This window comes from Aspergillus karnatakaensis (genome assembly GCF_047715665.1).
Source record: "Aspergillus karnatakaensis strain CBS 102800 unplaced genomic scaffold BJY04scaffold_12, whole genome shotgun sequence".
NCBI classification, from domain to species: Eukaryota; Fungi; Ascomycota; class Eurotiomycetes; order Eurotiales; family Aspergillaceae; genus Aspergillus; species Aspergillus karnatakaensis.
Window position 1 is genome coordinate 557,150 of NW_027395724.1, and position 26,502 is coordinate 583,651.

Below are 26,502 nucleotides of genomic sequence, written 5' to 3' on the forward strand. Positions count from 1 at the left end.
GCCGGGCGTCTGGACCCGTACTCCGACGTCGTCCTTAACACTAGTCTACTCCAGTCGAGCGATTCTATTTATCTCGCGCCATCGGCTCCTTAAGCGTGGCCTTTTCTTTTCTTCTCCATCGCTCATCCCCCGCCGTCTTCTCAAAGTCAGGATAACAATGCCTGAACAGCGGGAACAGAGAGATCAAGGGGAGCAAGGCGTACGTCTAAGCCTGCTTATTATGGGGGCTCACTTTACTGATATTCACCATTCTAGTCCATGATTAAGTCGCTTATCCAGGGTGTCACTATTTTCCTGGTAACGCAGTTTTTTATCGGTCAATTCTTTGGAAATAAGCAAAACGCTTCATCTGGTGGCCCGAAACCGGGTGCCATCCCAGCTTTCGGTGATCATCCCGCCCGCAGCGAGATCGAGACCTACAGCTCTATCCCCGACACGATCGCCCCTATCTGGCCCTTAGACAGCGGGCTAGATATCAGCATTTATGTTTCTCCCTCGATTGTTATCCCGTCGCTCAAGTCCCTACCATCAAGCTCACTCGTGCTGGAAGAGAAGAAATTTGGTCTCGGAAACTACAGTGATGTTAGGGATGTGGAGGCTACTATCCAGGTCCCCAAGGAGGTCCAGCAGAACGGAACTCTTTGGGCGCATTTCTTCGTGGGACTGAGTGGATATCAGCTGGATCCCGCAGCTAAGGACTATAGCACCGATACGGCTGTCCATTTTTTCCGACCCCTCAACCAGTATCTTCCCAAGAAAAAGGCTAAGAAGCTCAAGAATCTTCTTTCGGCTTCGGACGAAGTCGAGGAGGAGGAAGATGATGGAACCCCAGACGTCTCCATTGCTTCTTATTACCACCCCAACTTCACGCTCTCGGTTATCCCTGATTCCGGAAACATGAAGTATCGTCAGGTACATCCTGCTGTCCGCCGTCACCTTCAACTGGAGGCGACCGGTGCCAGAGATGCTTCTGGCCAGAACGGATGGTACTATCCAATTGTCTTTCTGAACACTTTTTGGCAGCTTAAGTCTCATATGGTGGAGTTGAACTCCACGGTCGAGACTATTCCTCTACGTTTCACACTGAATAATATTCAGAACTGGAAGTTCTCAATGATGGCGAGTTTGGACGAAAGTGCCAAGCAGACTTCAAGACAAGCTGCATTTGGAGGCTCTACTCCCGGTGGCGGCGATGGCAGTGAGTTTGAGATGATCAAAGAAGTGCTCCTGGATACCAATATCTGGCTGCTGGGAACCACGGGTGTGGTTACTATTCTGCACATGGTGTTCGAAACCCTAGCTTTCAAAAACGACATCGTAAGTTGGAGTCTCATTCTTACTTGAAGGTCTTTTAAACGTTCTCTAACTAATCACGCACCTTTAGTCTCACTGGCGCAAGAAGAAGGACAACGTCGGAACGTCAGTTCGCACCATCCTTGCCAACGTCTTTATGCAATTGGTCATCTTCCTCTACCTGATGGACAACAGCGAGAACACCTCTTGGATGATTCTCGCTAGCCAAGGTTTCGGAATCGTACTGGAAGCCTGGAAGGTTACGAAGACGGTCAATGTCCGTCTTCGCCCGCCTCCAGCTGGATCATTCTTCTCCTTCCTGCCTTACGTGATCGTGTTTGAAGACAAGCATAAGCTCACGGAGACGGAGAAGAAGACCCAGGAGTATGATGAGATTGCCTTCCGATACCTGTACATTATTGCTGTACCTCTTCTTGGCGCATACGCCGTGTACAGCCTGATGTACAACACGCACAAGTCCTGGTATTCGTACATCATTGAGACTCTTGTAGGCAGCGTTTATGCCTACGGTTTCCTGATGATGGTGCCTAGCTTGTACATCAACTATCGACTGAAGGTTCGTTTCGTCTAACATCACTAGGTCATAGCATTTCTAACGTGATTATTCTCTAGTCCGTCGCTCATATGCCTGGAAAGGCTATGACTTATAAGTTCCTGAACACTTTCATTGACGATCTTTTCGCGTTCACTGTCAAGATGCCATGGCTCCACAGACTCGCAACCCTGCGAGACGACGTGATCTTCTTCATCTGGCTGTACCAGAGCTACAAGTACAAGGTCGACTACACCCGTGTCAATGAATTCGGACAGGGTGGTGACAGCGAAGATGAGGGTGAGGAGGAGCCTAAGCCCGAAGGAGAAAAGAACATTGAGGAGAAGAAAGAGGCTCCCAAGGCCTCTGGAAAACAGGCGTCGCAGGCTTCCGCCCGGAAGAGGAAGTGATCTCCTCGTACTCGGTTGAAGGCTTTGCTATTCTCTTCTATACGCCATAACATTGACTGGACGAAGTGTCATGGTTTGGATTGCTCCTGATTTACATCAGATATTCTTCGGATGATTTTTATGAGATGCATTCAGCAGTAGATGAGGGCGAGATGAGCTTAATATAGACTGAACTCGATGCATGCAAATGCCATTCGTGAATATAATGAAGTAGTTCTATATTATCCTCGAAAATGTTGTGTTCCTCTCACTACGGGGCGTAGGTACCTCCAAATCTGGTTAAGTCCGAGATTGACCCGCAATCCAAACAATGGATGTCGAGGTCATGAGGATTACAACCACCAGAACAAACTCTCCGCGACGGATCAGGTAACAATTTGATAGCTGACCAGGCAAGTCTGCTCTCTCAATACAAAGTACGAAAAACTACTAAACAATGCCCTAGACGCGTTTTATATCCGGGCTATTTTACCCTTGAGCCTTTTCTAAATTGACGCGACTCGCTGCTAGATAGGCCGTCCGTCTCAAGCGTGTTCTGTGACGGCGCGATAATTTCAACGAAGTGAGACGCTCCGGCAACTTGAAGTTTGGCATCGGGCCTGGTCTTCTGGCCCAATGTCATCTGAGATAGATGAAGGTTTGTTGTTGGTCCTTCACTCAACAATGAGTCGCTCCGCTAAACTCGCATAGATGAAGTGAGGCCGGGAAATTTGCTGGATGCGATCGAACGCCTAGAAGCAGGTATGACTACACTACGGTCCTTGTAGTTTGTATATTCTGTATGCTAAAAAGAGGCCACAGTTGCCCCTGTGCCGCCGAGGCAGCGTTATACCGATGTTAAGCAGCTCGCGAAACAGATTGCAGAGCTCGCGTATGAGCGCGGATTCTCTCAACCTGCTCTCGGACGCATGCTGAGGGTTTTAACAAAGGATAATTATCTAGACCAGGGGACTATAACCACCTTGATCAAGAATCTCTATCCTTCTGAGCTGGTAGCGTCGAAATCAATAACTCATGTCGTGTGCTGTCTGGGACCGACCAAGAATAAACCAAGTCCAGCGACCCAAGCCCTGCTGCTACGATGGCTGATTCTTGTACACGAATTTATTGAGGATCGGTCTCATCTGTCGAAACTCTACTCTGTACTATTCAATAATCTGGACATGATCAGCTTGCGCAAACCGCTGTGCCACTTATTGTCGCATATAACGAGGCGAAAACACGTTAAGCCATTCAGGATACAAGCCCTAATGGAGCTTGTTGGCAGCTCGGGAGGCGATGATAGGGAGCTTACAACTCTCCTTAGAGTCTTCAAAAACTATTACCCTGATGTTATTGTGGGAGACCCTGGGAGGAAAGGCTTATTCTTCAAGCACCCAGACCCCGAATGGACCAACCACGCGCGGCAACTGCAAGAGCTAAACCTTGAGCGAGACCAGGGAGCTGGCTCTATTGGCTTCCAGGTTGTTCAACGTGGTCTTGTGAAGAGGAGTAAAGTGGAAGCCATTGTCCCAGACGTCCAGACATCTCGAGTTGGGCGCAACCGAACCTCCCTGGAGGAGTTGCGCAGCGTAGATCACTTCGTCGAAAGGCTAGAAAGGATCGAGCTGCCTAACCAAATTATCTCTACTATTGCGGACGGATTAGCTCAGAAGTATCTCTTTCTGGTTCAACCTGACGTTGCGAGTCGACGTCTGAATGACTGGTTAGAGACGTTCTTGAGTGACCAGCTAGACTATGCTAGGAATTTTGACGATGAGGGTATAGGGTCGCTAGGTCATGTGCTTAGTCTTGCTGTCAACTATGCCCAATATACGAAGGTAACGCTCCCAGATGGCGGTCACGAGTAGCATGCTAATTATTTTACAGGCAGTGCCCGAAGCTTTCTTCTTCTTTTTAAAGTCATATATCCCAGTTTGGAATGGCTTCGACAATAGGGAATCGATACTTGAATTGCTTGAGAACCTCCCCATTGATGACTATGATACTTTAAGAAATGATCTATTTTCTTCCTTGGAGACTGCATTCCTGGAAGATACTGCTTCGTCCAAGGCCACTCTACTCGACTTTTACTCTAACCTAATCCGCCAATGGGGGGTCAAGCTGAGGACACAGCCGTTCAGGACCGAGAAGTCGCAGCCTCTAAGTCAACTAATAGTACACGCTGAGCTTCTAGCTTCGTCTATCTTGGAGAGCCCGCCAGAACAACCCTCAAATACCGATAAGAACTACAGATCCGGCACTCTAGCTGTTCTAGAATTCTATGCCACATTAGCGAATCTGTTTTCGTATGCACATCTCAACGGAAATATCCGACTTACTGTCCCTCTCGCCCCCGCAGTCTACAGCCTCGTCTTTAACCCCGTGAGCTCCATCATAGCAATCATAAACTCCATATTGGCGAGTTACAAATCATCTTTTGAAGCATCCATGGCTTCAGATACATTGCAATCGCCGACATCGACAGACGCGCTTTACCCACAGCACTTAGTGGGCCAGTTCAACGGCTACATCATGGACATCTGTAACCTGGTGTGGCGGAATCGAGCCCTCAACTCAGAGGATCCAAACGCTTTAGGTTGTTTGATACCAGCAGGGACCATAACCGCGCTGACACAGTATATCCGGGATGTTAATGAGAAAACTCGGAAAAAGAACCGCGACGCTGCATTCTCCTATACTCTTCCGTCAATTTTCTCACTAAGCCACCATGCTGCGCTTTGCAATTTGTCTGCTGCTTGCTTTTCTAATATCGAACGGGAGAGTGATATTCGAGATGATCAGCCGAGGCTGCGGAAACCGGTTACGCAGAAAGCATTGAGTGCTTTGGAGAAAGATGGAGGGATTACGATGACATGGCAGGACTATAGAGTGCGGATGTTGGACTGGTTGGATGATGCGGGGAGTATAGGGATTGCCAATCTGATGCGCACGACGATGAAGGCCCTTCGGAGGGATTAGTGAAGTTTAATGACATTCAATCATGTAATTTATGCGGCTTTGCTACTCAGTCCTGGGTATCTAATCTAATGTACACGTAGGGGAGCGATATAGTACACAACACACATCAACGAATAGGATCGTCAGCCATCATGATGTCTGGATCGTGTTGAGATATATATCACGAACACTAGGCTCATCGCGCAGCTCGGCCAATAGCTCCTCGATTTCCTGTATCTGCTCCTCGTCTTTCAGCTCCACAAGTGTATCTTGATTTGGAGCCCAGATAATCTCAAGCTCCTCAATCGCCAGCCCTGCTGACTTCGAGAGCGCTTCACCAACACTATTGGTTTCAGATGGCTCAGTGAAAACCAAAATCCGTCCTTGTCCGTCGGACGAGATATCTGCGGCGCCCGCCTCTATGGCCTGGTCCAAACAGTCGTCTGCGCTAAAACCATCCTTTTTCTCGAACAATATCCGCCCTCTCTTCTCGAAAAGGTATGCCGTTGGTGTGGCAGTGCCGCCGGCTTCCTTGATAACGTGCCGTATGTCCTGCAGAAGGCGGGCCTTGCTCTCCGTTTGGCACTCGATCACGGCCGCAACGGAATGTGGTAGGATAGCTTCTATTGTGACTTGTTCCAAGGCCTCTCCAGTAGCGCTTACACCCTTCCCTCGTGCAATCGCTGCGTCGATGACTGTTTTTGGTATACCGGCTTTCTTTGCGTTTGAGAGCGCGAAGGTGAGCCGCGGGTTAAACTTCGGATCTGCTCCTGACACTGTATAGTGTTTAGTGTAGCTGCTATTATACTCATCAATTCAGCCCGACTTACTCTGGATAGCGGAGCTAATTTCTTTTGCGACCTTTTGCCGCTCCTGGCTCTTGGCCTTGTCAACCTTGGCCTTGCCATGTTTGATTTGAGACCACCGGTTGTGTCCCGCGGACAATGGTGGACAGCTTGTGAAACTTCGACAATGGTCCCATCCGACCTGTCTCGCAGAGACGCGCTGCTGCACCAGCCTCTTGCTAACGATTGACGCCATTGAACCCTTAACTTTCAAGACAGCTAAAGAATGCGGCACCGGAGGTAGGTATAGAAGTGTGGAGCCGGGTGGACAGTTTCTCCGCGGCCGCCTCCCCGGACACGAATAAGGAGATACACTTAAGCTTCATTCATAGATCTTGGTCTTGGACATAGCTTCTCTCATTCACTTCATCTCACTGGGCGCATTCTGCATGGGAGGTGTTCTGGTTGATCCAGTCGAACACCAATGTCTTCAGCGGAAATTCCTAGGTCATCTTCGGACAACAATACAACGAACAATGCGACCCCTCGTGCGGAGCTGGATATCACAAAGCTCCATGCGCTGCCCTCTGAACAGCAAGACCTCTACCTCCTAACATTTACCTCCGATCTAGTACAGCATATCTCCGACCTCGATAAGGCTCAAGTCTCCGCTCAACAGAAATTCCTCAAGCAGGAGCTTTTCAAAGTACTGACGCTCACGTCACCGGCGATCACGCGAGTTATCCGCAACAACCTCGGACGATGTTTTGGCGCTATATTTAGCAAGGGTGACCGAGGAGTATTATTTGAAACAGTCACCGAATTGCTAGGTGTGTTGAATGCGGGCAAGAATGAAGCGGACCTTAGGACGAAGTTTGCGGCGGCTCATTGCCTAGGCGATGTATTCGCTGCGGCGGGCGAAAGCGTCTTCGCCCAATCTGGTGCTGTTGCTTCAGGCCTTTTGAAGCTACTGAAACCCTCTAGTAATCATACTGGGTGTCGGGGCTCGGTCTTCTCTGTACTGCGCAAGGTGATCGGCGGAACCGGGGTTCCTTTAGACGAAGGAACGGTACGAGATATATGGAAACAGGCACGCAATGCTGCTACTGGCGATAAATCGACGTTTGTGCAGGTTCATGCTTGTCGGTGCCTTGAACAATTGCTCCATACGACGCCATATTTTGATAACGCGAACGATTTCGAGACTCTGAAGACCGTTGTATGGAAGGTTATTGATAGTTCATCGGCCCCCGTCCGGCATGCGGCTGCGGCCTGTCTCGCGCGGGCCCTGACGAAACTACATGCAAAGGACGCCCGAGTTATGCCTGCGCCGAAGCCCAAAAAAGCAATGAGAATGTCCAAGAAGCCTGGGCCTAGGCCCGGAGAAGATGAGGATGAGGCTGAATTCTCTGAGTCTTCGGCCCCGAAGAAGTCAGAGCAACGCCTATATTTCTTACTTCCTGATCTACTTCGTCAGCTCTCTTCACAATACCTCCGAAGCACAACGTCCAACCGAACACGCGCGGGAATCGCAGTCTGTTACAAGCATGTTTTGCGCATACTGGGGGATAAGCTCGTCGAGGAGCGCTATTCCCAGATTGCGAGCCACTTCTTGATCGATCTACTCAACCATCCTTCCGTGACATACAACCGCTTCCGACTACTCATGACAAGAAAGGTTGTTGGAAGTATTCTCGAAGAGACCGTCGGCCGCGACTCGCTGCGCGAAAACAGTCGACTCGCAGCAGTGAAATGGTTGATCAATGATATACTCAAGGACTACCCCCAAGTTGTCCAGGAACGGCGTGAACCTAGCAAGTATACGTTGACTAGTGCTCTCAATGCACTCTCCTCCTTGATATCTTCACTTGGCTCCGCCTTTGCTTCGCTCGCTGAGAGTTGTCGTGACTCGTTACTCCAGGTTCTCGCTCACCCTAGCTATACTGTTCAGATCCACGCCGCGCATTGCCTGCGTACATTTGTCCTTGCCTGCCCATACCAGCTCTTATCTTGCGTCACTATCTGCTTGAATAGTCTCAATAGAGAGGTCGCACAGTTATCTACGCCACGACAGTCCCCTCGCCGCTGTGTTGGTTATGCCAATGGAATGTCGGCAATGTTGAGTACATCTCGCTTACAGCCTCTCTATGGATCTGTCGAGGTTTACTCCCGGGTTTTTAATCAGGCGACCGAGCTTCTCAAGACTAGCAGCAACTCTGAGTTGCGAGCTGCTAGTACTCAGATCCAAGTCGCATGGATTCTCATTGGAGGATTGATGCCACTGGGCCCTAGTTTTGTAAAGATCCACCTGTCTCAACTCATGTTGTTATGGAAAAATGCCCTACCGAAGCATCTTGGCCAGGAAAATTCGGCCAAGAAGGGGTACTTGGAGATGAGCTTCCTGGTTCATGTTAGAGAGTGTGCTCTCGGAGCACTCCTCACATTCATGGAGTTCAATGGCAAGATGATCACCGCGGATGGAGCGAGGCGTATCGCTACCATGTTACAGAATACAGTTGAATTTCTAGATGAGATTCCGCGCCAGAAGTCTATCATGGACATATCACAGCGCCTTCACCCTTCCCTTCAATTATACGACATCGAAACAATGGTGCGCAGACGAGTTCTGCAATGCTTTGCCAAATTACTCCATGCCCACCCGCTCAGCCATGCAGATGTGATTTCCCAGTCAAGTCTTTTGAGTTTGGCAATCTCCTCATTTGCCGACCCGGACGCCACCCAATCAAGCCCCCTAGAGACCTCGATAGCGGCCTCAACTGCCCAATTCGAGAACCTGTGGGATCTGAGTGACAACTTCGGGTTTGGGGTAGCCGGCCTGGCTAGAGACTATGTACGTGCAACCTTGTCTGGCAAACACGAGGGGGAAAGCGGCCCGGCTTGGTCTGCAGCCGAATCAACGGACCAAGTTGTTGACGATGCAGTAAGTTTGACATAATTCGCGTTACTCAGCTATACAAATGCTAAAGCCCGCAGTTGGTATTCCCAATCTGGCAAGCGTGTGAGCATGATTCGGTTCTGCTATACTCTGCAAGGCAAGGGGACAATCACTCCGCCGATCCACATGCAACAGGGGTAGTTAATGCTGCGATTGAGCTATTCTCTGTAGCTGTTGCTTTGCATGCACCGAAAGTGCAAGAGAGCAGTGTCGAGCAAATTGCGACTTTTCTTTCTTCAACTGGATTACAGCGTAATCCAGGCCGCAAAGCAGCTATGATTGTCAATATATCCGTGGCATTGCTTCACGCCCTGAAGGTTGCTGTAGGAGAAGGAGGCTCAGCGGCAGGAAAGCTTAGCCCCACCACCGAAAAGGTCATGCAGGAACTCATTCAGGTAAGAGATCACGCCTTCTGTCGGTGTTTTCAGCTAAATCCAAGGCTAACTTTGCCAGAAATTTGTCACCGATCCTGATCCAGTTGTCCGAACAGTTGGTGCGGAAGGCCTTGGGCGGCTTTGCGAGAATTCGGGTAATTCATTTACTAATGCTCAAATCAACTGGGTAGTCGATACCATCGTTGCAAACAGAGAGCCGAACGCTCGCGCTGGTTGTGCTGCCGCCTTAGGTTGTATCCATGCTCAGATTGGTGGTATGGCAGCGGGTCTACACCTCAAGACCATTGTGGGGGTTCTCATGTCACTTTGCAATGATCCCCACCCTGTCGTTCACTTCTGGGCTCTTGGTGGGCTAGAGAGGGTTGCGAACTCTGCAGGTCTGACGTTCTCACCATTCGTTTCGAGCACACTTGGAATGTTGGCCCAGCTTTATAACGCCGATACCCATAATGAAGAGGCGGAGGCTTTAGCTACATCCAACATCGAGATGTCATTCCTGACTCCTGTAGTGGTCAGCCGTTGTATTGACTCCCTCATCAACGTGCTAGGCCCAGACTTGCAGGATATTGCCAAAACAAGGAACTTGATTCTTACACTCCTACGACAATTTCAGCTTGAGGAGAACTCGGCGCTCGTCACTGAGAGTTCAAGGTGCTTAGATCATCTATCACTATACGCGCCCAGCTATGTGGACTTCCCCGGATACGTCAAACGTTTGCAGGCGGAGCTTTCGGCTGAGGATCCGTTGATGAGAGACGTGGCAATTCGAGGCTTAACGAATATCATGAAGCGCGATGCGCCTGCAGTCATCGCGGCAGCCTTTGATTCATTGGAGGAAGACATCTGGCTGGCGTTCGATGATACGCCTGATAACCATATTTTGAAAAGCATGATCAGAAATTGGTTGCAGCAGACTGCTCTATCTGAGACCGAGCTATGGATTCACCGCTGCCATGAGACGTTGACGAAAACGCGCTTGAAAATCGAAGACTTGCCTCCTATCTCGGCCTTAAAACCAACGGCCACTGACCTTCCGGATGACGAAGTTGCTGGTTTTGCATCGGCCATTGCGGGTGCTGGTCAAGAAGATGCTTCGGGTGCCGTTGCTGGCCAAGAGCTTCTGAAGTGGCAGACTCGGAACTTCGTTATGAGCTGCCTGAGTGAGTTGCTGGAGTTGGTTCAGGAAGCAATTCTACCAGACCAGACAATTCCTGCAGAGCTGGCTCTACAGCAAAAGGTTGGAGATATCGTACGAATGGCGTTCACGGCATCAACCGCGAACGTGATTGAGCTGCGTGTTTGGGGTCTCAAGATCCTTGACCAAGTCTTAAAGGTAATGTAGACATCCGTCATTGAACTTCACTATCTAATGTTGTCGTTTAGATGTTTGGCAAAACACCAGATCCGGACTTCGCAGAAGCCTCTCTGCTTGAGCAGTATCAGGCTCAAATTGGATCCGCTCTCACGCCGGCGTTCGCAGCGGATTCCTCCCCCGAACTTGCCTCAGAGGCCATCAATGTCTCTGCCACATTCATCGCAACGGGTATTGTGACGAACGTGGACAGAATGGGAAGGATCTTGAAGCTGTTAGTTCTTGGCCTTGAGAACTTCTCGGCAAATCCGGATACCACGGAGATAGGAGATCTCAAGGGTCTAAACTCTAACGCGAAAGTCATGGTCAAGATGGCGCTATATGCAGCATGGGCACGACTCCAAATTGCAAGTATTGAGCATGAGTATCTCAACGAAGTAGTACAGCCTTACTTACTAAAACTCACTCCCCTGTGGCTATCTTCTCTTCAAGAATATGCCCGACTCCGATTTGAGCCAGATATCTCTGGCAGCCTCGGAACTGGTCCAGAGAGCGGGGACCTAGACGAGGTTTATGCTGCTCTTAACCGGGAAACCCTCTTGAAGGTGAGTTCCGGATAGGCATCATCCGTTGATAAAGCTAACTGTTCACAGTTCTACCAAGAAACTTGGCTAAGTCTCGTGGACGCTATTGCTGGCCTGGTGGAACGGGATATCGACTTCGTCTTTGATGCTCTTGACGGAAAGCCGCAGATTGAAGAGGCTGAGAAGCCGGAAAAGGATGATGAAGCTGTCACCAATGGAGAACCAAAAGGAAAAGGGCATGATATTAACTATCGTGATGAACCGGTCGCATTCTTCTTTGTGCTCTTTGGTTTAGCCTTCGAAGCCCTCGTTGACCAGCACACGTCACCCTCACAGCGAATGGAGATTCTCCAAGCCCTCAAAAGAATCCTCAGACCAATCATATCAGGCAACGCCATCTACCAGGATGCAATCTTCTCCGAAACAATGGACAGTCTTGATCGGCTTGCTTTGACTGAAGGAACCGCTGTCCAAGATGTCATTGTTGAGATTGCGCGGAACTTAGCGTTAGACCATCCTTCTGCAAAGGGTGGCGAGGATCGTAGTGATCATCTCTCGGACGATATCGAACAGCTTTTTGAGCTGACGAGGAGCATCATCCTTGTTCTCGCAGGTCTCTTACCCAATCTTCGGGAATCTACTGCCATGGCACGTTTCAATGTGGGAACTGAGGACTCATTGGCACTCATTCGCCTCTCTCTTTCTTCTCTGGTCAAAGTTGCCTCTATATTCCCATCCATCATCCGCAACGACCTTAACGCATGCATCTTGCATATTTTTAGCACAATTCTTGCTACAGGCCTCTGCCAGAAACAGGTTGTGCCACAGGCTCTTCCGACATTCAAACACTTCATTCAGAGCATTAGCAACCAGGAGGAAACCGACGCAGAAAATCAGAGTGTCGTCTCCCGCCAACTTCGCGGTTGTCTTATCCGCTTCCTTACCACGCTCACGATTGCTCAACGCCGAGAATCGGAATCCTCTCTACCTTGCGCCAAAAATAGCCTACTGGCAATCACAATCCTCCTAACCACAGGTGGCCATCTCATCCCGCCCCACGACCGCCTCCTCCCGCAGATCCTGAACGAACTTCTCGACTGCCTCCAAGATGTTGGCCTGGCTAGCGTTGCAGCTGGCTGTATTCGCTCAGTACTTCTCTCACCCTCGTCAAAGTGTCCCACAGATGAAGTGGTTGCCAGATATTTGATTCCACGCCTCATCGCCTTCCTCGTAGGCACACTGTCCGAATCCGGAGAGGTCCCTAATGACCCAGAAAATTCGAAGACCATCATCGCCCGCACATTGGTTTCCTGTGTGACCAGTGCAAACACCTTCGCCGCGCAAGAGGGCCCCACAGCCATGTCCTTGGTTATGTCCAGTCTTCTTGCCCGCGCGCAACGTGAGGGCCAAGCAGTGCACAAAGAGACTGCTGGATATCTCTTGGAGCTTGCGAAGGCCAACCAACCTATTTTCAGGGCGATATTGGCCGCAATGGACCCTGAGCAAAAAGGGCTACTTGAAGAGGTTCTGCGCAGTGTAAGTGTTGGGTCCGGCGAGGCAAATAGAGACGGACAGGATAGTGCGCAGTCGGGAGGGCAACAGAGTGAGCCGAGTATTGCGCTGAGATTCGACTTCTAAGATGCTGTTTGCATCAGCATGCTTGCTTCATAGACTTAGGCTGGCTGTTGCTTGGTTTTTGTTATTATTTTTATACCACGATTATAGCTAGATTTTGAGGGAGGTGGGAGATGACACTATATACATACTAGGCGCTTGTTATGACACCAAGGCTATTGAATGAGATAATAGTTACTATACTAATTTCAACCACTGAGGGTGTGCTCGGATTGTGGCTCGGTCGCCCCCATTCCCCGGAGCCTATCGTCGTTCCTTCCTAACTATAACTAACTAGCCTCCACCGTCCATCGTTCTTTCCCAACTCTCCTCCAACGCCCACCCACACCTACTTTCTTAAAATGCCCAACCCCGCAGATCTCCCTCCAGAGCTCTTCAACATCATCCTCACTCATGCTCTTCATGACAGCGATGGCCCTTACCACCTCTGCGCTCTGTCACTCCTCAGCCGCAAATGGTACGCCGCTTTGGTCCATCGCATATACTCAGAGTGGTCCTTCAACGGTGCTAGACAACCCTTCATAACGCTATGGAAGTTCCTGGTCACGGTGCTTCGTGATCAACATCTGGCTGCTCAGGTGCAAACCTTACGCATTGGAAATTGGGGTTTTTATCCAGAGAGCTCAAGACCGAACCCTGATCTTCAGCTTTCCCCGCCTGAACTCGACTTGATTCGTCGCGCCATCTACCATGCGGGTGTTGCCCATTTGGAAGAAGAGATCATGGAGTCTCTGCCTAAGCGGGATCGCAGGCCTCTCATGGCTCTTCTTCTGACGAGCTTACCGAATCTGTCAACTGTTTTTGCACACATACCACGCTCAGACCCGTTCCTAGCGGCTGTTATCAAACAGGCGGCTGAGCGCCAGATCGATGAATCGCAACCCACACCGGCCCTCTCTAAAGTCAGTGAACTTTATCTGTGTCAAGAAACTCCTGTCGATGTCCCCAGACAGCCTGAAGATTCCGATCCGGACTCGGACGAAGAGGAAGAGGATTCCTTTAGCAGAGAAGCTCTGCGGTTGGACGACTTGTGGCCCGTTTTCAGTTTACAGAAGCTAAAGAATCTCTCTTTGATTGATTTTGATACCGACGGCGCAGCTGTCTGGCTAAAGAAGTCAGGGATCTCGCACATCGAAAACTTGTTCCTGACTAGTAACTGGAAGTCATTGTGCGGATCTGCCGATCTCGAAGCCCTGATTAATAAACCACAGGCCCTGAAGACATTGGTCTGCACTTTACATGACAACCCTTTTGAATCGAGACGCAATGAAGTTGTCTCTAACTCTCAATTGTGGAGCTACCTCCAGAGGCACAAAGGTACTCTGGAGACACTCGATATCTCGCGTTCGAAAACCACTCACCGTGATGAAAACGGACGCTTTGACAAACTTGGTATATTACAAAACCTGAAGCACCTCCGCATACAGTCCGAAATAATACTAGGAGGATGTTGTGGCTCGCTCCGTGCGCCTTTCCGCCTGAAGGACACTCTCCCGCCTACGATCGAAACGTTGACTCTGTATGGGAACGAGGGTTTTGATGTGATTACTGATCTCTCCGTTCAGTTGGAGGAAGTAGTCAGGGATAGAGACCATTTCCCGTCTTTGCACTCTATTTTTCTGGACGACGTGCCTGCCCTGTTCACAGATGATGGACAGTGGCCCCAACCTGCCTGGACTGGGTTTGTTCGAATTTGCAAGCAAAGGCACATCAATCTTAAAGTTGATGAGGTTACTAACATGCTTGGGATGCTCAGCTATAAAGAGCTCTGGGAAAAGACTCTCTATATGCAGGCTGATGGAGAAGAACGAAATGCTGCGGTTGCTCATAATATGAAGGGACTTCGAGATCGGCAAGAGCTCCTTCTTCGCTCCAAATCGGCCATGGATGATGGCAGCGACAACGAAAATGATCACCACAATGCAGCCGAAGATAAAGATCTTCATAAATACCCCGTCGACAGCCGCGAGCCCGTTAAGCCGGTCCCCTTCACCGACCATACAGGTAGAACTGCTTACATGGTATTCAAGAAGGGGACTATACCACCTTTATTCTCCTTCTCCATCTATTTCACACATCTTCAAGCTACTCCGCAGAAAGCGGACATGCTAGCTCTGGAAAAAGAAATCACGCCCTACGACACTGTCGTTCGATACGACATGTACTTCCTCCCCGGAGCCAGCGCAGAGGAATGCATCACCCACTACAATGGCGAGAAAGCCGTGCGAGGTAGCTATAAAGACCAAATCAAATCCTTGAGAGCCGCTCCGCACACCGAAGTCCGGCCCCTGTCAGGAACCTCCGGGCAGTTACCAGGCATGGTAACCAGATATGTTGGTATAAGCCCACATCGAGCAGAGCTATTTGTCTCGCCAGACGAGGACTGGCGAGAGGGTCTGATACAAGTCCTTTTTGATCGGAAGGAGAGTGCCACTCTATCTCGACACGGCCCTGACAATCCGCCAGCGGAGGTCATTGTTAGTGGTCGCAACCCGTTGAATGATGAGGACCCGCATATTCATACGATGGACTTTGATGTCCCTGTCTCTGAGATGATCTTTGATGCTGTGTATCGTGTTTCGACTATTCATCAGACTACTTGGCAGAGGGCTATGTACCGTGGGTGGGGGAGTTGGTGATTGGGCTGGAGTGCCCCTGTTATAAACCATAGCGTGACTATGCGTGTGGACTGAGTGACGCCATAGTTTGGTGGTTGTATATCTGTACTTCATTATTTAAATGTATTGGGTATTGAACAGTGTGCTGAGACCTGACTCAAATGAGACCGAAGGCATGCAGTGAACGTATTTCGAAGAGAGAAAAAACAAAAGAAAGATGCTTAATGATAGGATGCACGAGGAAGAAAAAAAAGCTCGTAGGCCAAATCCGAGGCGATCTAACATCACGTCTATAAACATAAAGTAAAGATATTGTACAGTCAAGCCAGAAGGGGTGGATGAAGGGTTGGCTTTCTCGAAGCGTTTAGCCCAAAGATTCACTCAAATGGGCAAGAGGAACAGGCTCATGAGGTAGAGGAGCATGTTCAGAGGTAGTCCGAGACTCGGTTGATTCCTTGGCAGGTGCCTCTTTCTTCTTCTCGGCCGCGGTGCCATTTTGGGATCGTTGAGTCGAAGAGTACCGCAGGAAGAGGAGAATCATGACTGCAACCCTGTTAGTGAGATGTATTTTAAGAACGAGAAGAGACAACATACAAGCACTCGTCGCAATCGCCAACGCCGCTCTGCGGGTCAGAATCCACCTCAACCCCTCAATCTCACTCTTACTGTCACTGTTCAACGAGACAGTAATCTTATAATTCAACTCTTGAACCGACGTATCGATGCTTCGCTGCAACTCCCGCACAGTCATCTTGTGATCGTTGAACATTCCCTTAATATCATCCTTCATGCCCGAGAGCTCCTGGTTCGTACGCTGAGAGAGGATATCCGTTTCGTGTTCAAGTGATGTTCTTGACGCGCGCTGGCGCTGCACTTCCCCGTTTCTCGCGGTCTGGAGACTAGATTGCAGTTCGGAGCAGGCGGCTTTGAAGAGGTATTGCTCGTTTTCGACGTCGGATTTGGAGGTCAGGTTCTGTTTTGCGAAGTCTAGGTTGTTTTGCAGGATTTGGCGCACGGCTTTCATGATTGTAACGGATTGCTTGTCTGAGAATCCTCCGTTTGCGAGGTCTTGGACGAGCGTGTAGGTATCAAAGTGGTGCACGTAGGGTGGGGGAGCCATGTGCGGGTGTTGGTTGTGTGGTGGTGTTGTAGGGGTGAGGTATGAGGAGGGGGAGGGCATGTGTAGAACACCTTCTAGGGGGTTGCCGTCGAGGATAGGTGCATTTTTACGCTCCTCCGTAGGTGGTTCATCGGAGGGGGGTTGTTGCGGCTTTGCTTCTAAGACCTCCGGTTTCGAAGAAGATTCCTCCTCCTCTTCTGCGGCTTCAAGGTCTTCTTCTTCTGCGGCTGGGTTCGAGGCCGGTTGCGCTGATTGCACAATCTCGGATTGCGCTGGTGTTGCGGGGGTAATATCTTGTGCTTCACGAGACTGCGGTTGTTCGGCCGAGGAAGGGGCATCGTCACCCTTCGTTTCCGAGGGCGGAGTAGTGCTCTGCTCCGGAGAATAGCCATCTGTCGACTGGTATGGATGCGGCAGATTACGTTCAACTGCTGGTCCATATCGTCGTTGTATTGAGCCCTGAGCGTGTCGCCGACTGGTGTGGAACGAAGCTCGAGAGCTCCGAACTGCGCGGGTATTCGAGGGTACACGAATTGAGCGATAAGTGGACGGTTCGCATGATTTGACCGCACGCATCAAATTTGGATAGAGAAACGGGAGCCGTGGAGAGGCCATCTTGAGCAATTGATGGCGACTCTTGCGGATCGAGATGTATCCAAAGCAAAGGGAGGTGAGTCAAGGAAGTTGATCGGATGAAACAGTCGAAAGCGGCCGTTTTTCCCGCGGCGAACTCGGAGTTTGGAACGTGACGTGACGTAAGCGGTGAGGCTCCCCCGCGGGAAGGGTCTACTACTACTAGGTAACGATATACATACGCACATAATTCTAATGTAGTGACAACTTACTAGTCTATCAATACTATTATGCTACTATATACATGATGCATGCTGCATGCATATTATGCTGTATCGACCGCTAGTAAGCCGAACAACAGACGGGTGCGGTGCCAGTACTCCTGCGCCCGCTGATCCATGGTTTTGTCTATCGGTCCCGACTCTGAGCCAAAGCTATTCCGAAGCTTTTCTGTGACCTGATGCAGTGGTTTCTCCTGCGGCTCTTTCTTGCTTAACGCGCTGCTCAAGAATGTCGTATCGAAGTAGAGCTGGAGCTTCAAATCACGACGACGTTTCTCGGCCAATTCTTCAGCAGATTTGTTGTCGTTGTCTTGACCCATTTCTATGCCGGGCTCTAATTCGGAAATTTTTACCGAGGACTCTAGCTCCTCCATGAATGAAGTAATGCGCTTCGCAAGCTCTTGCTGTAATGACTTCTGTAGAACATGGATGGTTGATGTGTCCCACAGGCCATGGCCATGTCGATCCATTGATTCCACCATTCTGCGAAGAAATTTGAAAGTAGCAGGTGAGGGTTGGATAGGAAGCTCTGGCTCGCCCTCCCATAGAACCCTTCCAGGAACCGGTCTCGACCGAGAATAAGCGAAAGAAAGTGGCCGCGTAACGGCGATAACCTCCGTCGCCAGAATGCCTTGCAAGTCCGGGACTATACCATTCGAGAATCTTAGGTCCTTCGAGACCAAATCCTGTGGAAGATCGGTTCGAACCAACCGAATGAGCTTTATCATAAATGCCGCTTTCTCCCCGCGAGCGGAGTCCCCGAGAGCGCCAAACGTGTCCTTGAATGAGTCCTGAAGGACAGTAAAAGCCTGCTCAACAGCTGCTTCCAGGGCATCCCATAGAAGCTGTTTGTCATCATCGTTCAGAATTGCCGCAACGTCTATGTCTATATCTTCATCTGCGGCTTCATCAATGATGTCTGGCCACCGCACCTCTCGCAAAGCATCAATTGACTCCCTAAGAGCTCCGATTGAGGAAAGCCATCTCGCATAGCTCTGCATACCAGTAGATGTATCCTGATCTCGGCCAAGCAAACGGTCTGTGACAGCTGTCTTAAAGGCAGCAGCGCCACTAGAGTAATCCATGGACACCAGTTCATGATCCCACATAGACCGTGTAGCATTATGTTCCCCGCTATCCCAGACTGAAATAGCCGATGCAACAGCCTGTCCAAACGTATCCAGAGCATTGGCTTTGTCGGACAGGATACTGGAGAGTCGATTATTAAAAACAGCGCGTAACCCTTCCATAACTTGTAGGGCTGAGTGTGTGGGTGTTGAGCTCCAAGAGTAAAGCCAAAGTTCCAGGGTCTCCTTGCGAAGTTGGAGTAATTGAGAGAAGTCTACCCATGTTGCAAGGCTAGCCTGGCTCCGACGCACAAATTCATCGAAGGCGTTCTTAGACCACTTCTTAATCGTCCTCTCCGCATCTTGCTTAGATATTTCGTTGAGCTTGATCCATGGCGTGAAGTTGATAATGTCCATAGCCACCCAGCGTCCGAGGACATCAAGAGCAAGATCATCAACACCGCGAACATCAGGGTCAGTGAATAGAGGTCGAGATTTCAGATTGCCCAGGACATCCGTGAGTCGACGAGAGAGGAGAAGCTTTGAAATCTGTAGAGTCTGAACATAAAGACGCAGGGCATTTAAGATGTTCTCCCCGGAATCTATAGCAAGCTCTAGCTGGTTATAGATGACATCTAGGCGGATCTTGTGGTAGTAGGTCATAGCATCATCTGAAGAGGAGCTTGTAGCCAAGCAATAAGCTGCCAGAGCCTCAATGACCTCGTCAACAGTGGACTTGGCACTAGCCAGACGTCTGTCGATTCGACTGCGCAGGCCGCGCCTAAGGGATGCAAGCTGGTTGCGCAACGTCTCCAGAAAGGGTGGCGGAGACTTTTGTTCCGACAGAGTTTTATGCAATAGGCGAGATATGACCAGCAGCTTTGCAGTGAGGAGCGGAGAGCCGCGTTTCCTCAACATCTTCGATATCAACACCGAGCACCGATGAAGTAGCGCAAGCTGGGCTCCGAGGGCCCGCTTTGCGGCATCTGCGACCCATTAGCTGCATCAATTTACGCAAGGCAGAAAACATACCCTCATCCGTGGTTTCGCCATTTATCTGGTTGAAGTGTGCATACTTCTTTCCCATCAACCGCGGGTTGCATCGCCGTCCAATATCGCCCAAAGTGGTATCCACATCCTCCATATCACGGTTCATGGAAACGATCGTCTCGGCGGTGCCAACGAGCTCTCGGTATCGGGTACTACATTTTTATTCCAATTAGTGACGGAAAGAGCAGCTGGAATCCATCGTGCGCATACCCAACGAGAGCCCGGAGCTTCTCCTTATTGCTCGTGATGTCCCGGCGGAGCTCTTGCTCCACGCGGCGCACGGTGGGAATTGGGTAATGAAAAGCATCCTGCCATGACTTTAGGCTCTGTGGATCAGGACCATCAGACGCCATATTGAATCAAGGCAGGATGTCGATGAACGCTACAACCAAGGAGCTTCTCCGGACTGAACAAGTAAGGATAAGTGAGCGTGCCTGAGGCCACACGTGGCAGGATCTGCACTAGGCCATAAGAGGAAAGTAACTTGACTCATCACAAAAAAGTCCCCGCCGACTCATCGCATTTGCCCCTCTTATCTACGGATTTCTTGATCATGAAAGGATCTCTGAATCTTGCAAAAGCTCCAGCGATTATGCCACACCTCGAGTCCGACACCGCCGAGCCGGCAACAGAGCAACTGCAGAGACTGCCGTTCCCTCCCGTGACATACTCGCACATTTTGCATTGTTCTTACGACTATTGGCAACCAAAGTATGGTTTCGCCTCTCACTTTGTCAACATTGTTCCATTGAACTAACTCATTGATTCAGATACCGCACACTAACCCCCAGATCTCGAATCATTTGCTTGAATGCGCCGTTTGTCTCCTACCTGAACGCCGACGGAATCGTCCTTCCACCCGAGAACGCCGCCGCAACAGACGATAACAAGCTCGATGACTTCTCAGATGACTCGGATGCCGAAGAAGAATCTGATCCATCAAAAGAATGGGAGGATATTCACTCGCAAATCAAGTCCACAATCGCAGAATTCGGCGGCATCGTGACTCCAAAACTCAACTGGAGCGCGCCTAAAGACGCCACTTGGATGGCCGCCACGAACGACCTCCAATGTCGCACGCCAAACGACATTTACCTCCTCCTCAAAAGCAGCGACTTCATTACGCATGATCTAGAACACCCGTTTGATGACTGCGTTCCCGATACTACCTACTCGCCTACACCCACGCCCAACGTCCCCGAAGTAACCTACAACCTCATCCTTCGCAAATATGTCAATTTCAATCCATCACTCGAATTCCGGTGTTTCGTGCGCAACAGAGTACTCTTGTGTATCTGTCAACGCGACCAGAACCATTTCGAGTTCCTTTTCAATTTGCGCGATGCTCTCCGCTCCCGCATCCAGTCCTTTTTCGACGAGAAACTCAAGGACACATTCCCAGACTCGAGTTTCGTCTTTGATGTCTACATCCCGCCACCACACCAGCGCGTCTGGCTTATTGATATCAATCCGTGGGCTGAACGGACGGATCCGCTCCTATTCAGCTGGCTCGAGATTTTGCGCAAGCAAGACCCTATCGGCGTTCAGGAGGAAGACGACGATGCAGAGGAGCAGTTCGTCCGCTTATCTCTCAATGGACATAACCATGATGATCTCGAGGACGCCGAAGATCTACCCGAGTCAGAAGACGAAGTCGAAGAAGCACAAAACCTTGAAGACGACAATTCTCCCCTATTCCCGGAATTCCGACTCGTAAAACGTGATGACCCGGAGGCTTACGCTTTCACAACGCCCCAGTACTCGGCGCACAAGCTGCCGAAGGAAGTCGTTGAGGCTTCGATGACCGGGCCTGGTGGGATGAGTGAGTTCTTGGGGCAGTGGCAGGATATCTTGGCTCGACAGGCGCAGGAGTCCGATACGGAAAGTGATCGGTAGTCTAGCATGACATGGTTTTTTACGAAGACCGCAACGAAGCTCAACATTAGCATTAGATTTGGAGTCAGAGGATAGGCGGCGTTTTCAGTTTGTTTTTCAACCCACGGAGGCAAAACTGTTTTGCAAAACATAGCACAAGTCATGACCATTGGACCAGTATTCATCTTTATCGCAGAATGCTAATCATAATAGCCGTAGCCCCGTTGTGAAACCATACTACCTATAAACATTCATATCCCCTACAAACCAATAACAGCACATCTAGAGCTTATGTTTCTTCTCCCCCGTCGCCAACTTCCGAAATTCCTCCTGTGGAATGCCCAGCAAGAACCTCTCCAGCCCCATAAACGCCTCAACCGTATTCTGCTTATCCATGATCTCCCTCCCCGGCTTACGAATCAACTCCTTAATCTTCAACAGCGAGCTCTGGCTCAAATGAGCACCCATCCGATCGTCCACTTCCTCAAGAACCTTCTCCAAGAATCCCGCCGAATCATCCGCCTTCCCACTTGGCGCTTTGATCACCTTGTTCACGAACCCAGCACTAACCAGCTCATCTATCGTTATCCGCTTACTTTGGATAAGGGCTTCATTGGCTTTGGCAATTCCCAGCCGCTCGACGAAAGCTGCCGACGCGCCGCCTTCGGCAACAAGACCGAGCGAGGAGAATGGAGTGAGGATGAATGTGTGTGGTGTGGCGTAAACGAAGTCGGCCATTGCGACTAGCGCGGCGGAGAGTCCAACTGCAGGGCCATTTAGGGCTGCAACGAGGATCTTGCTATGGTGCGAGAAGGTGTTTGTGATGTCGATGTTGTTTGTGACGAAGTTGCGGACGAGTTCACGGCGGAGGTTGGTGCCGAGGCCGGAGCCGGGACGGGTGGATGTTACATCTGCGCCTCTATATTAAGATTATTGTTAGAATGATATAATTATAAGAGAGATTTGGCGTCGGGGAAGAAAGATGCAGTCATACGCTGAGAAGAATCGGCCAGTGCCTGTGATGACGGTGATAGTAATGTCATCGCGCTTGTCGACTTCCCGGAGACGCTCGCCGAGAAGGTAGTAGTGGTCTCCGCTCAGAGCATTGAGCTTCTTGGGGATGTTGAGCGTGATGATCGCGATGCGATCTTTATAGGTGATGGTGATGTCTTGCTCTGAGGCCATCTTATCGGTGCTTATCGTATACCTCGAGTGGAGATATTCGAGTTAGGCGTGAATGGATGAGTTCAAGGGTCAAAAATCAAGTGGAAATTGTAGATAGAGCCTGGGGAAGCACCTCCAGTATTATAGTGCATGCAAATACCGAGCATTGCTTCTCCTGTAGGTCTGGACGAGCCGTGGCTTTGCGGGGGAGTGACCGACGGGCCGACAGGGGGAGCCGAGGCTCAGTGCTACCTACGGACTCCGGAGTATGCAGGCGAAGCCTATCACGTGACATTATTAGCTGTTTGAGCTGTTTGCTTGCTGCCTTCGTTAGTCACGTGGTACTATAATCAATGGCCGCTCATAGGCCAGCGGGATTGTCAAGTTTATCGGAGGAGCTTCGGATCAAAGGTCAGATCATTTTATATCATCTGTCAGAGTGGAACGATACAAGCAAACGACACAAGTCAATTGATTTGGAAAACGTCAGATTTATTTTAAAACACCCTCATAAAACCGAAGTCTTCATCCCGCGCACATCCTTGAACCCGAACCTTGACACTCGCCCCCCGCCAACAACCACCTCCTCATACACAATGTCCGCCTTCCTCCGCAGACTTCAAGGGGGAAACCTCGAGATCTTTAAGGTATGCTGCTCTAACCTAGGGCCCTCATCTTACTTTCTAGTCTTTAATGCTAACCCAACCCAACCAGTTCGGCATGTATGTCATCTTCCCCATCGGCTGGATGTACTATTTCGGAACGAATCTCGACGAGCGCTTCAGCGTGCCTGGATTCTGGCCCACTGCCGAGCAATCACACAAGATCCCGCTCGAGAAAGACGAGATTGATAAGGAGTTATCACGAATGCGCATGATCGACGCGGTGAAGAGAGAAAGGAGGGAACGGGAGTTGGCGGCGCAGGTACAGGCACAGGAAAAGGCTCTGGCGCAGTCGCAGTTGTCAAATCAGGCGAGCTCGGAGTAAACGTTTAGCTGGCTTGGTGTATTATTTTGTGGACAGCGGTTCCTCGAGGGCAGGTGGAAGGGATGACCAGACTAAGCGTTTCATGACTTGTATATCTCTGGAGTTACTGGACTTGGTTGCGACATGTGTATAGTATGTCTGTATGTTACTCTTCTCTGTGCATTTGGGAGTTGTTATTGGGTTTATGGCAGGGCTCTGCTCGTCGGGTCAATGCATTTCTTATCGGTTCTCAACGGTTCAGCCGGCTTTTCGTGAGTTTTCCTAGACTGTTAGGACGATTTTTGGCTCTTTTAGACGATGAAGTGCCCAAGTTAACATAAGATGTCTCGAACGCTAATTCGCATACTCGTAGTATCTAATAACAAAAATTAAAGAGACGCAATCCTGGAGAGACCTCTAATTAATAATGATAAGATTTAAAACGCTGCCAGGACCTCTGTCGTAACAATAGTCGCCTAACTAAAGTTCAGGAATCAGTTGAGCAAGGCCGAAAACTCCTGGAACATGAACGCCGATTGCGCGACTCTCCAACTCCTTCTAATAGGGTAGCACCGAAACGCCAGTCATCGGGCTGAGAAAAACCTTTCAGGTCTGAGAATGGCAGTCATGCAGTTGATGAGGGCATTAGGGGTAAAGACGTTAGGGTGTAAAATGAAGATAACAGGTTAATATGAGAAGAAGCGAAAAGAAATTCACCGAGGGACACGGCGGAAAATGAGCTCTGCTCGTTGCCGATTGGCAGCATAGAACGATAATTGAGGAGAAGCAAATAGCAAGAAATGAACAATTATCACAGCTCTGGAACCACGGCTGCCGCAGTCGCCGCTGTATTCTGAGCTGTTTCGTAAACCACGCCACCACCATCGCGGAAAGCTGTTCCAATCGCTGCCATACCGCTGGTAACGAAGGGGCGTTCGCCGGCATAGTAGTAGTAGAGGTGACTGTATATCGACCGCAGATGGTCCGGTAGGTAGACGTAAATTCCCGTGAAGATCAAAGAGAGGACGGTGAGGAGGATAGAGTCTAGCGGATTGAACGGTTAGCAGGTCCTTCAGAAAATGACGAAAGTGGAAAAGAGAAGGAGAGCTTACTGAAGATGAACTTCTCAGTCGGCGTCAGCATATAAACAGCGAATGTCACCTCATATTGGTAGATCTTCAGGCGAATCCAGCGGACCAAGGCCGCGATGATCCAGAGGAAAGGCATGACTTGTAGTCGTCAAGTGTATATTGTTTAGGAGTAAACGAGTAAACAAGTAAACTAGTGGGACGTCAAAATTGATCTTTTTCGTCGTATGTTCAGAAAAGGGGATCCGAAGTGGTTTCAGGAGTCGAAGCTTGTCCACAAGGTGCAAGGCTGGTAACGAGGGGTTCAATTGTGCGCTTAAGTCAACACCATAGTACACGGACTAGGAGAAAGGCGAGAGAGAAGGACGTTCAAGGAGCAAAAGGATGGTTTAGGTAGGTAAGAAGTTTTGTTCGCGCGTCGATCGCCGGTGAATCCGTTGAAGCTGCGGATGCGGGGAGGGAAAATTGGAGACTTGAGGCAGGTGGTAAAAAGGAGAGTAGGTGTAAATGGAACGAGAATTGTGAGTAAGAATGTAATCTGGACAACTGCGAAGAAGGATAGAATTAGAATCTGCTAAGAATAGGCTGGGATCTCATGAAAATCCAGCTGTCCAGTGGTTCAAGCCTGTGGCGGTCCACTCCAAGGGTCCTGTCAAAAGGGATTGGCGTTGGCGGAATGGAAGGAGGCCTCAACTAGATTAAGTACGAATACGACGACACAGGCAGCGCCGCAGCGCCCTTCGATTTCAGTCCTTACAAGGTCAAGGCCTGAAATTTAGGGTCCTTTGTTACAAACTCTTCCCAACAAGATCTTTCACCCAGCTTTTCTCCGGATCACACTTCCAGTCCGAAGCATACGCAAGCAAGCCTTGTGATTATTATCAGGCCCATTAGTGACCAATTTACCAAACCAGTACAACAGATAACAGGCTTGTTGAATCAATAGGATTTGGTACTCACGAGCTGTGAAAAAGGCGAGCTTGTACGATATGGATCTGCCTCTTATTGGTTCCTGGTGAGCGAGTCACATCCATGCATCAAATCTGTGTAGTTTATCCAAGAAAAGATTCTCGAAACCCAGCCCAGCTTAGGTAGGACCAGAAACACGCCTCCTCCCCACAGCTCCAGCTTCAACCTCCGGAATCTCCGGCATATAAAGATGAGCTCACAATATGCTCAAGTACATACAACCTTTGATTCTTAGACTCAATATCACTACCTCATCTCTTCGCATCTGCAAACGAACCCTCTCTGCCTCTCGGCTCCTCGCCGAGAAACCTCTGCCCCCACGCTTAAAGCTCGACGATGCCGACATAACGCTCTCCTACCTCAAGGGCACTGGTCCGGGAGGTCAGAAAATTGTACACCTCCCGTTTCCCCTCCCAATTCTCAATCCTCGAGCCCAGGGCACGTTATATCTAACAGAACCAACCCCGCAGAATAAAACCAACTCCGCCGTGCAATTAATTCATCACCCTACGGGCATCGTCGTAAAGTCGCAAGCCACGCGGTCACGATACCAGAACGAGAAATATGCGCGCCAGATTCTCGCGGATAAAGTCGAGCAAGCTCTCAAGGGCGACCAGAGTCGCGCTGCGCTCAAGGCAGAGCGGGAGCGGAAGAAGAAGGCGAGTCGGATGAAGAAGAGTAAAAGGAAGTATCGGGAGTTGGGAGGGGAAAAAGAGGGAGAGGAGGGGGCTGGAGAACAAGGGCATGCAGATGAAAGTGTTGTTGATAGTGCAGGGGGGGAAAGAAGAGCTTCTTCCAAAGATGAAATTGTCGAGGACTTCTCCGGTCGAAGCTAGTTCTACACGACTGCGTATGCCTCCGAGACGGC

General features: G+C 49.9%; 12 protein-coding genes across 12 annotated transcripts; 7 read left to right on the top strand and 5 right to left on the bottom strand.

Annotated features, from left to right (window-relative positions):
* The first annotated feature begins 59 nt into the window (after positions 1–59).
* BJY04DRAFT_183870 (CLPTM1 family protein) lies at positions 60–2,484 on the top strand. Its single transcript, XM_073710528.1, has 4 exons — positions 60–199; positions 256–1,317; positions 1,385–1,870; positions 1,927–2,484. Exons 1-4 carry the CDS (start codon positions 158–160, stop codon positions 2,254–2,256), a joined length of 1,920 nt encoding a protein of 639 aa, XP_073573874.1. The 5' UTR covers positions 60–157; the 3' UTR covers positions 2,257–2,484.
* A 90-nt stretch (positions 2,485–2,574) lies between these two features.
* Positions 2,575–5,417, top strand: BJY04DRAFT_21220 (Mis6 domain protein). The gene is made up of 5 exons (XM_073714517.1): positions 2,575–2,648; positions 2,702–2,893; positions 2,947–2,997; positions 3,058–4,076; positions 4,126–5,417. Exons 2-5 carry the CDS (start codon positions 2,872–2,874, stop codon positions 5,215–5,217), a joined length of 2,184 nt encoding a protein of 727 aa, XP_073573875.1. The 5' UTR covers positions 2,575–2,648; positions 2,702–2,871; the 3' UTR covers positions 5,218–5,417.
* Positions 5,347–6,237, bottom strand: BJY04DRAFT_215938 (post-initiation translation factor DPC29; the record flags this gene model as incomplete). The annotated part of the gene is made up of 2 exons (XM_073715599.1): positions 5,347–5,972; positions 6,027–6,237. The coding sequence occupies 2 exons, from the start codon at positions 6,235–6,237 to the stop codon at positions 5,347–5,349; spliced, it is 837 nt and encodes a 278-aa protein (XP_073573876.1).
* A 197-nt stretch (positions 6,238–6,434) lies between these two features.
* On the top strand, positions 6,435–13,059 carry BJY04DRAFT_226297 (AP-1 complex accessory protein LAA1). The gene is made up of 5 exons (XM_073718389.1): positions 6,435–8,922; positions 8,976–9,332; positions 9,391–10,665; positions 10,716–11,249; positions 11,298–13,059. Exons 1-5 carry the CDS (start codon positions 6,466–6,468, stop codon positions 12,864–12,866), a joined length of 6,192 nt encoding a protein of 2,063 aa, XP_073573877.1. The 5' UTR covers positions 6,435–6,465; the 3' UTR covers positions 12,867–13,059.
* A 119-nt stretch (positions 13,060–13,178) lies between these two features.
* Positions 13,179–15,674, top strand: BJY04DRAFT_21231 (uncharacterized protein). Its single transcript, XM_073714552.1, has one exon. The coding sequence runs from the start codon at positions 13,205–13,207 to the stop codon at positions 15,500–15,502; it is 2,298 nt and encodes a 765-aa protein (XP_073573878.1). The 5' UTR covers positions 13,179–13,204; the 3' UTR covers positions 15,503–15,674.
* BJY04DRAFT_183879 (uncharacterized protein) lies at positions 15,565–17,274 on the bottom strand. Its single transcript, XM_073710529.1, has 2 exons — positions 16,076–17,274; positions 15,565–16,024 (listed from the first exon to the last, which is right to left on the bottom strand). Exons 1-2 carry the CDS (start codon positions 17,214–17,216, stop codon positions 15,846–15,848), a joined length of 1,320 nt encoding a protein of 439 aa, XP_073573879.1. The 5' UTR covers positions 17,217–17,274; the 3' UTR covers positions 15,565–15,845.
* A 150-nt stretch (positions 17,275–17,424) lies between these two features.
* Positions 17,425–19,958, bottom strand: BJY04DRAFT_183881 (uncharacterized protein). The gene is made up of 3 exons (XM_073710530.1): positions 19,783–19,958; positions 19,555–19,724; positions 17,425–19,508 (listed from the first exon to the last, which is right to left on the bottom strand). The coding sequence occupies exons 1-3, from the start codon at positions 19,923–19,925 to the stop codon at positions 17,500–17,502; spliced, it is 2,322 nt and encodes a 773-aa protein (XP_073573880.1). The 5' UTR covers positions 19,926–19,958; the 3' UTR covers positions 17,425–17,499.
* Positions 19,959–20,164: 206 nt separating this feature from the next.
* cdc123 (cell proliferation protein CDC123) lies at positions 20,165–21,468 on the top strand (the record flags this gene model as incomplete). The annotated part of the gene is made up of 2 exons (XM_073715600.1): positions 20,165–20,283; positions 20,343–21,468. 2 exons carry the CDS (start codon positions 20,165–20,167, stop codon positions 21,466–21,468), a joined length of 1,245 nt encoding a protein of 414 aa, XP_073573881.1.
* A 130-nt stretch (positions 21,469–21,598) lies between these two features.
* BJY04DRAFT_21245 (dodecenoyl-CoA isomerase) lies at positions 21,599–22,978 on the bottom strand. The gene is made up of 2 exons (XM_073714587.1): positions 22,442–22,978; positions 21,599–22,366 (listed from the first exon to the last, which is right to left on the bottom strand). The coding sequence occupies exons 1-2, from the start codon at positions 22,630–22,632 to the stop codon at positions 21,730–21,732; spliced, it is 828 nt and encodes a 275-aa protein (XP_073573882.1). The 5' UTR covers positions 22,633–22,978; the 3' UTR covers positions 21,599–21,729.
* A 229-nt stretch (positions 22,979–23,207) lies between these two features.
* On the top strand, positions 23,208–23,598 carry BJY04DRAFT_215945 (uncharacterized protein; the record flags this gene model as incomplete). The annotated part of the gene is made up of 2 exons (XM_073715601.1): positions 23,208–23,258; positions 23,326–23,598. 2 exons carry the CDS (start codon positions 23,208–23,210, stop codon positions 23,596–23,598), a joined length of 324 nt encoding a protein of 107 aa, XP_073573883.1.
* Positions 23,599–24,388: 790 nt separating this feature from the next.
* Positions 24,389–24,804, bottom strand: BJY04DRAFT_215946 (serine palmitoyltransferase small subunit family protein; the record flags this gene model as incomplete). The annotated part of the gene is made up of 2 exons (XM_073715602.1): positions 24,389–24,621; positions 24,690–24,804. The coding sequence occupies 2 exons, from the start codon at positions 24,802–24,804 to the stop codon at positions 24,389–24,391; spliced, it is 348 nt and encodes a 115-aa protein (XP_073573884.1).
* Positions 24,805–25,837: 1,033 nt separating this feature from the next.
* Positions 25,838–26,470, top strand: BJY04DRAFT_215947 (peptide chain release factor family protein; the record flags this gene model as incomplete). The annotated part of the gene is made up of 1 exon (XM_073715603.1): positions 25,838–26,470. The coding sequence occupies one exon, from the start codon at positions 25,838–25,840 to the stop codon at positions 26,468–26,470; it is 633 nt and encodes a 210-aa protein (XP_073573885.1).
* Positions 26,471–26,502: the final 32 nt, after the last annotated feature.

Bases quoted from the DNA above. Each gene is read 5' to 3' on its own strand.
- BJY04DRAFT_183879 (XM_073710529.1), bottom strand. From the start codon at position 17,216: ATGGCCTCTCCACGGCTCCCGTTTCTCTATCCAAATTTGATGCGTGCG. The intron at 16,025-16,075 runs GTATGTTGTCTC...ACAGGGTTGCAG, and splicing joins GGCGATTGCGACGAGTGCTT to TCATGATTCTCCTCTTCCTG.
- BJY04DRAFT_21231 (XM_073714552.1), top strand. From the start codon at position 13,205: ATGCCCAACCCCGCAGATCTCCCTCCAGAGCTCTTCAACATCATCCTC.
- BJY04DRAFT_21220 (XM_073714517.1), top strand. From the start codon at position 2,872: ATGTCATCTGAGATAGATGAAG. The intron at 2,894-2,946 runs GTTTGTTGTTGG...AAACTCGCATAG, and splicing joins GTCATCTGAGATAGATGAAG to ATGAAGTGAGGCCGGGAAAT. The intron at 2,998-3,057 runs GTATGACTACAC...AAGAGGCCACAG, and splicing joins GATCGAACGCCTAGAAGCAG to TTGCCCCTGTGCCGCCGAGG.
- BJY04DRAFT_183870 (XM_073710528.1), top strand. From the start codon at position 158: ATGCCTGAACAGCGGGAACAGAGAGATCAAGGGGAGCAAGGC. The intron at 200-255 runs GTACGTCTAAGC...TCACCATTCTAG, and splicing joins GAGATCAAGGGGAGCAAGGC to TCCATGATTAAGTCGCTTAT. The intron at 1,318-1,384 runs GTAAGTTGGAGT...ACGCACCTTTAG, and splicing joins TAGCTTTCAAAAACGACATC to TCTCACTGGCGCAAGAAGAA.
- BJY04DRAFT_226297 (XM_073718389.1), top strand. From the start codon at position 6,466: ATGTCTTCAGCGGAAATTCCTAGGTCATCTTCGGACAACAATACAACG. The intron at 9,333-9,390 runs GTAAGAGATCAC...TAACTTTGCCAG, and splicing joins TCATGCAGGAACTCATTCAG to AAATTTGTCACCGATCCTGA. The intron at 11,250-11,297 runs GTGAGTTCCGGA...AACTGTTCACAG, and splicing joins ACCGGGAAACCCTCTTGAAG to TTCTACCAAGAAACTTGGCT.
- BJY04DRAFT_21245 (XM_073714587.1), bottom strand. From the start codon at position 22,632: ATGGCCTCAGAGCAAGACATCACCATCACCTATAAAGATCGCATCGCG. The intron at 22,367-22,441 runs GTATGACTGCAT...ATCTTAATATAG, and splicing joins ACTGGCCGATTCTTCTCAGC to AGGCGCAGATGTAACATCCA.
- BJY04DRAFT_183881 (XM_073710530.1), bottom strand. From the start codon at position 19,925: ATGGCGTCTGATGGTCCTGATCCACAGAGCCTAAAGTCATGGCAGGAT. The intron at 19,725-19,782 runs GTATGCGCACGA...ATAAAAATGTAG, and splicing joins AAGCTCCGGGCTCTCGTTGG to TACCCGATACCGAGAGCTCG. The intron at 19,509-19,554 runs GTATGTTTTCTG...AATGGGTCGCAG, and splicing joins TGGCGAAACCACGGATGAGG to ATGCCGCAAAGCGGGCCCTC.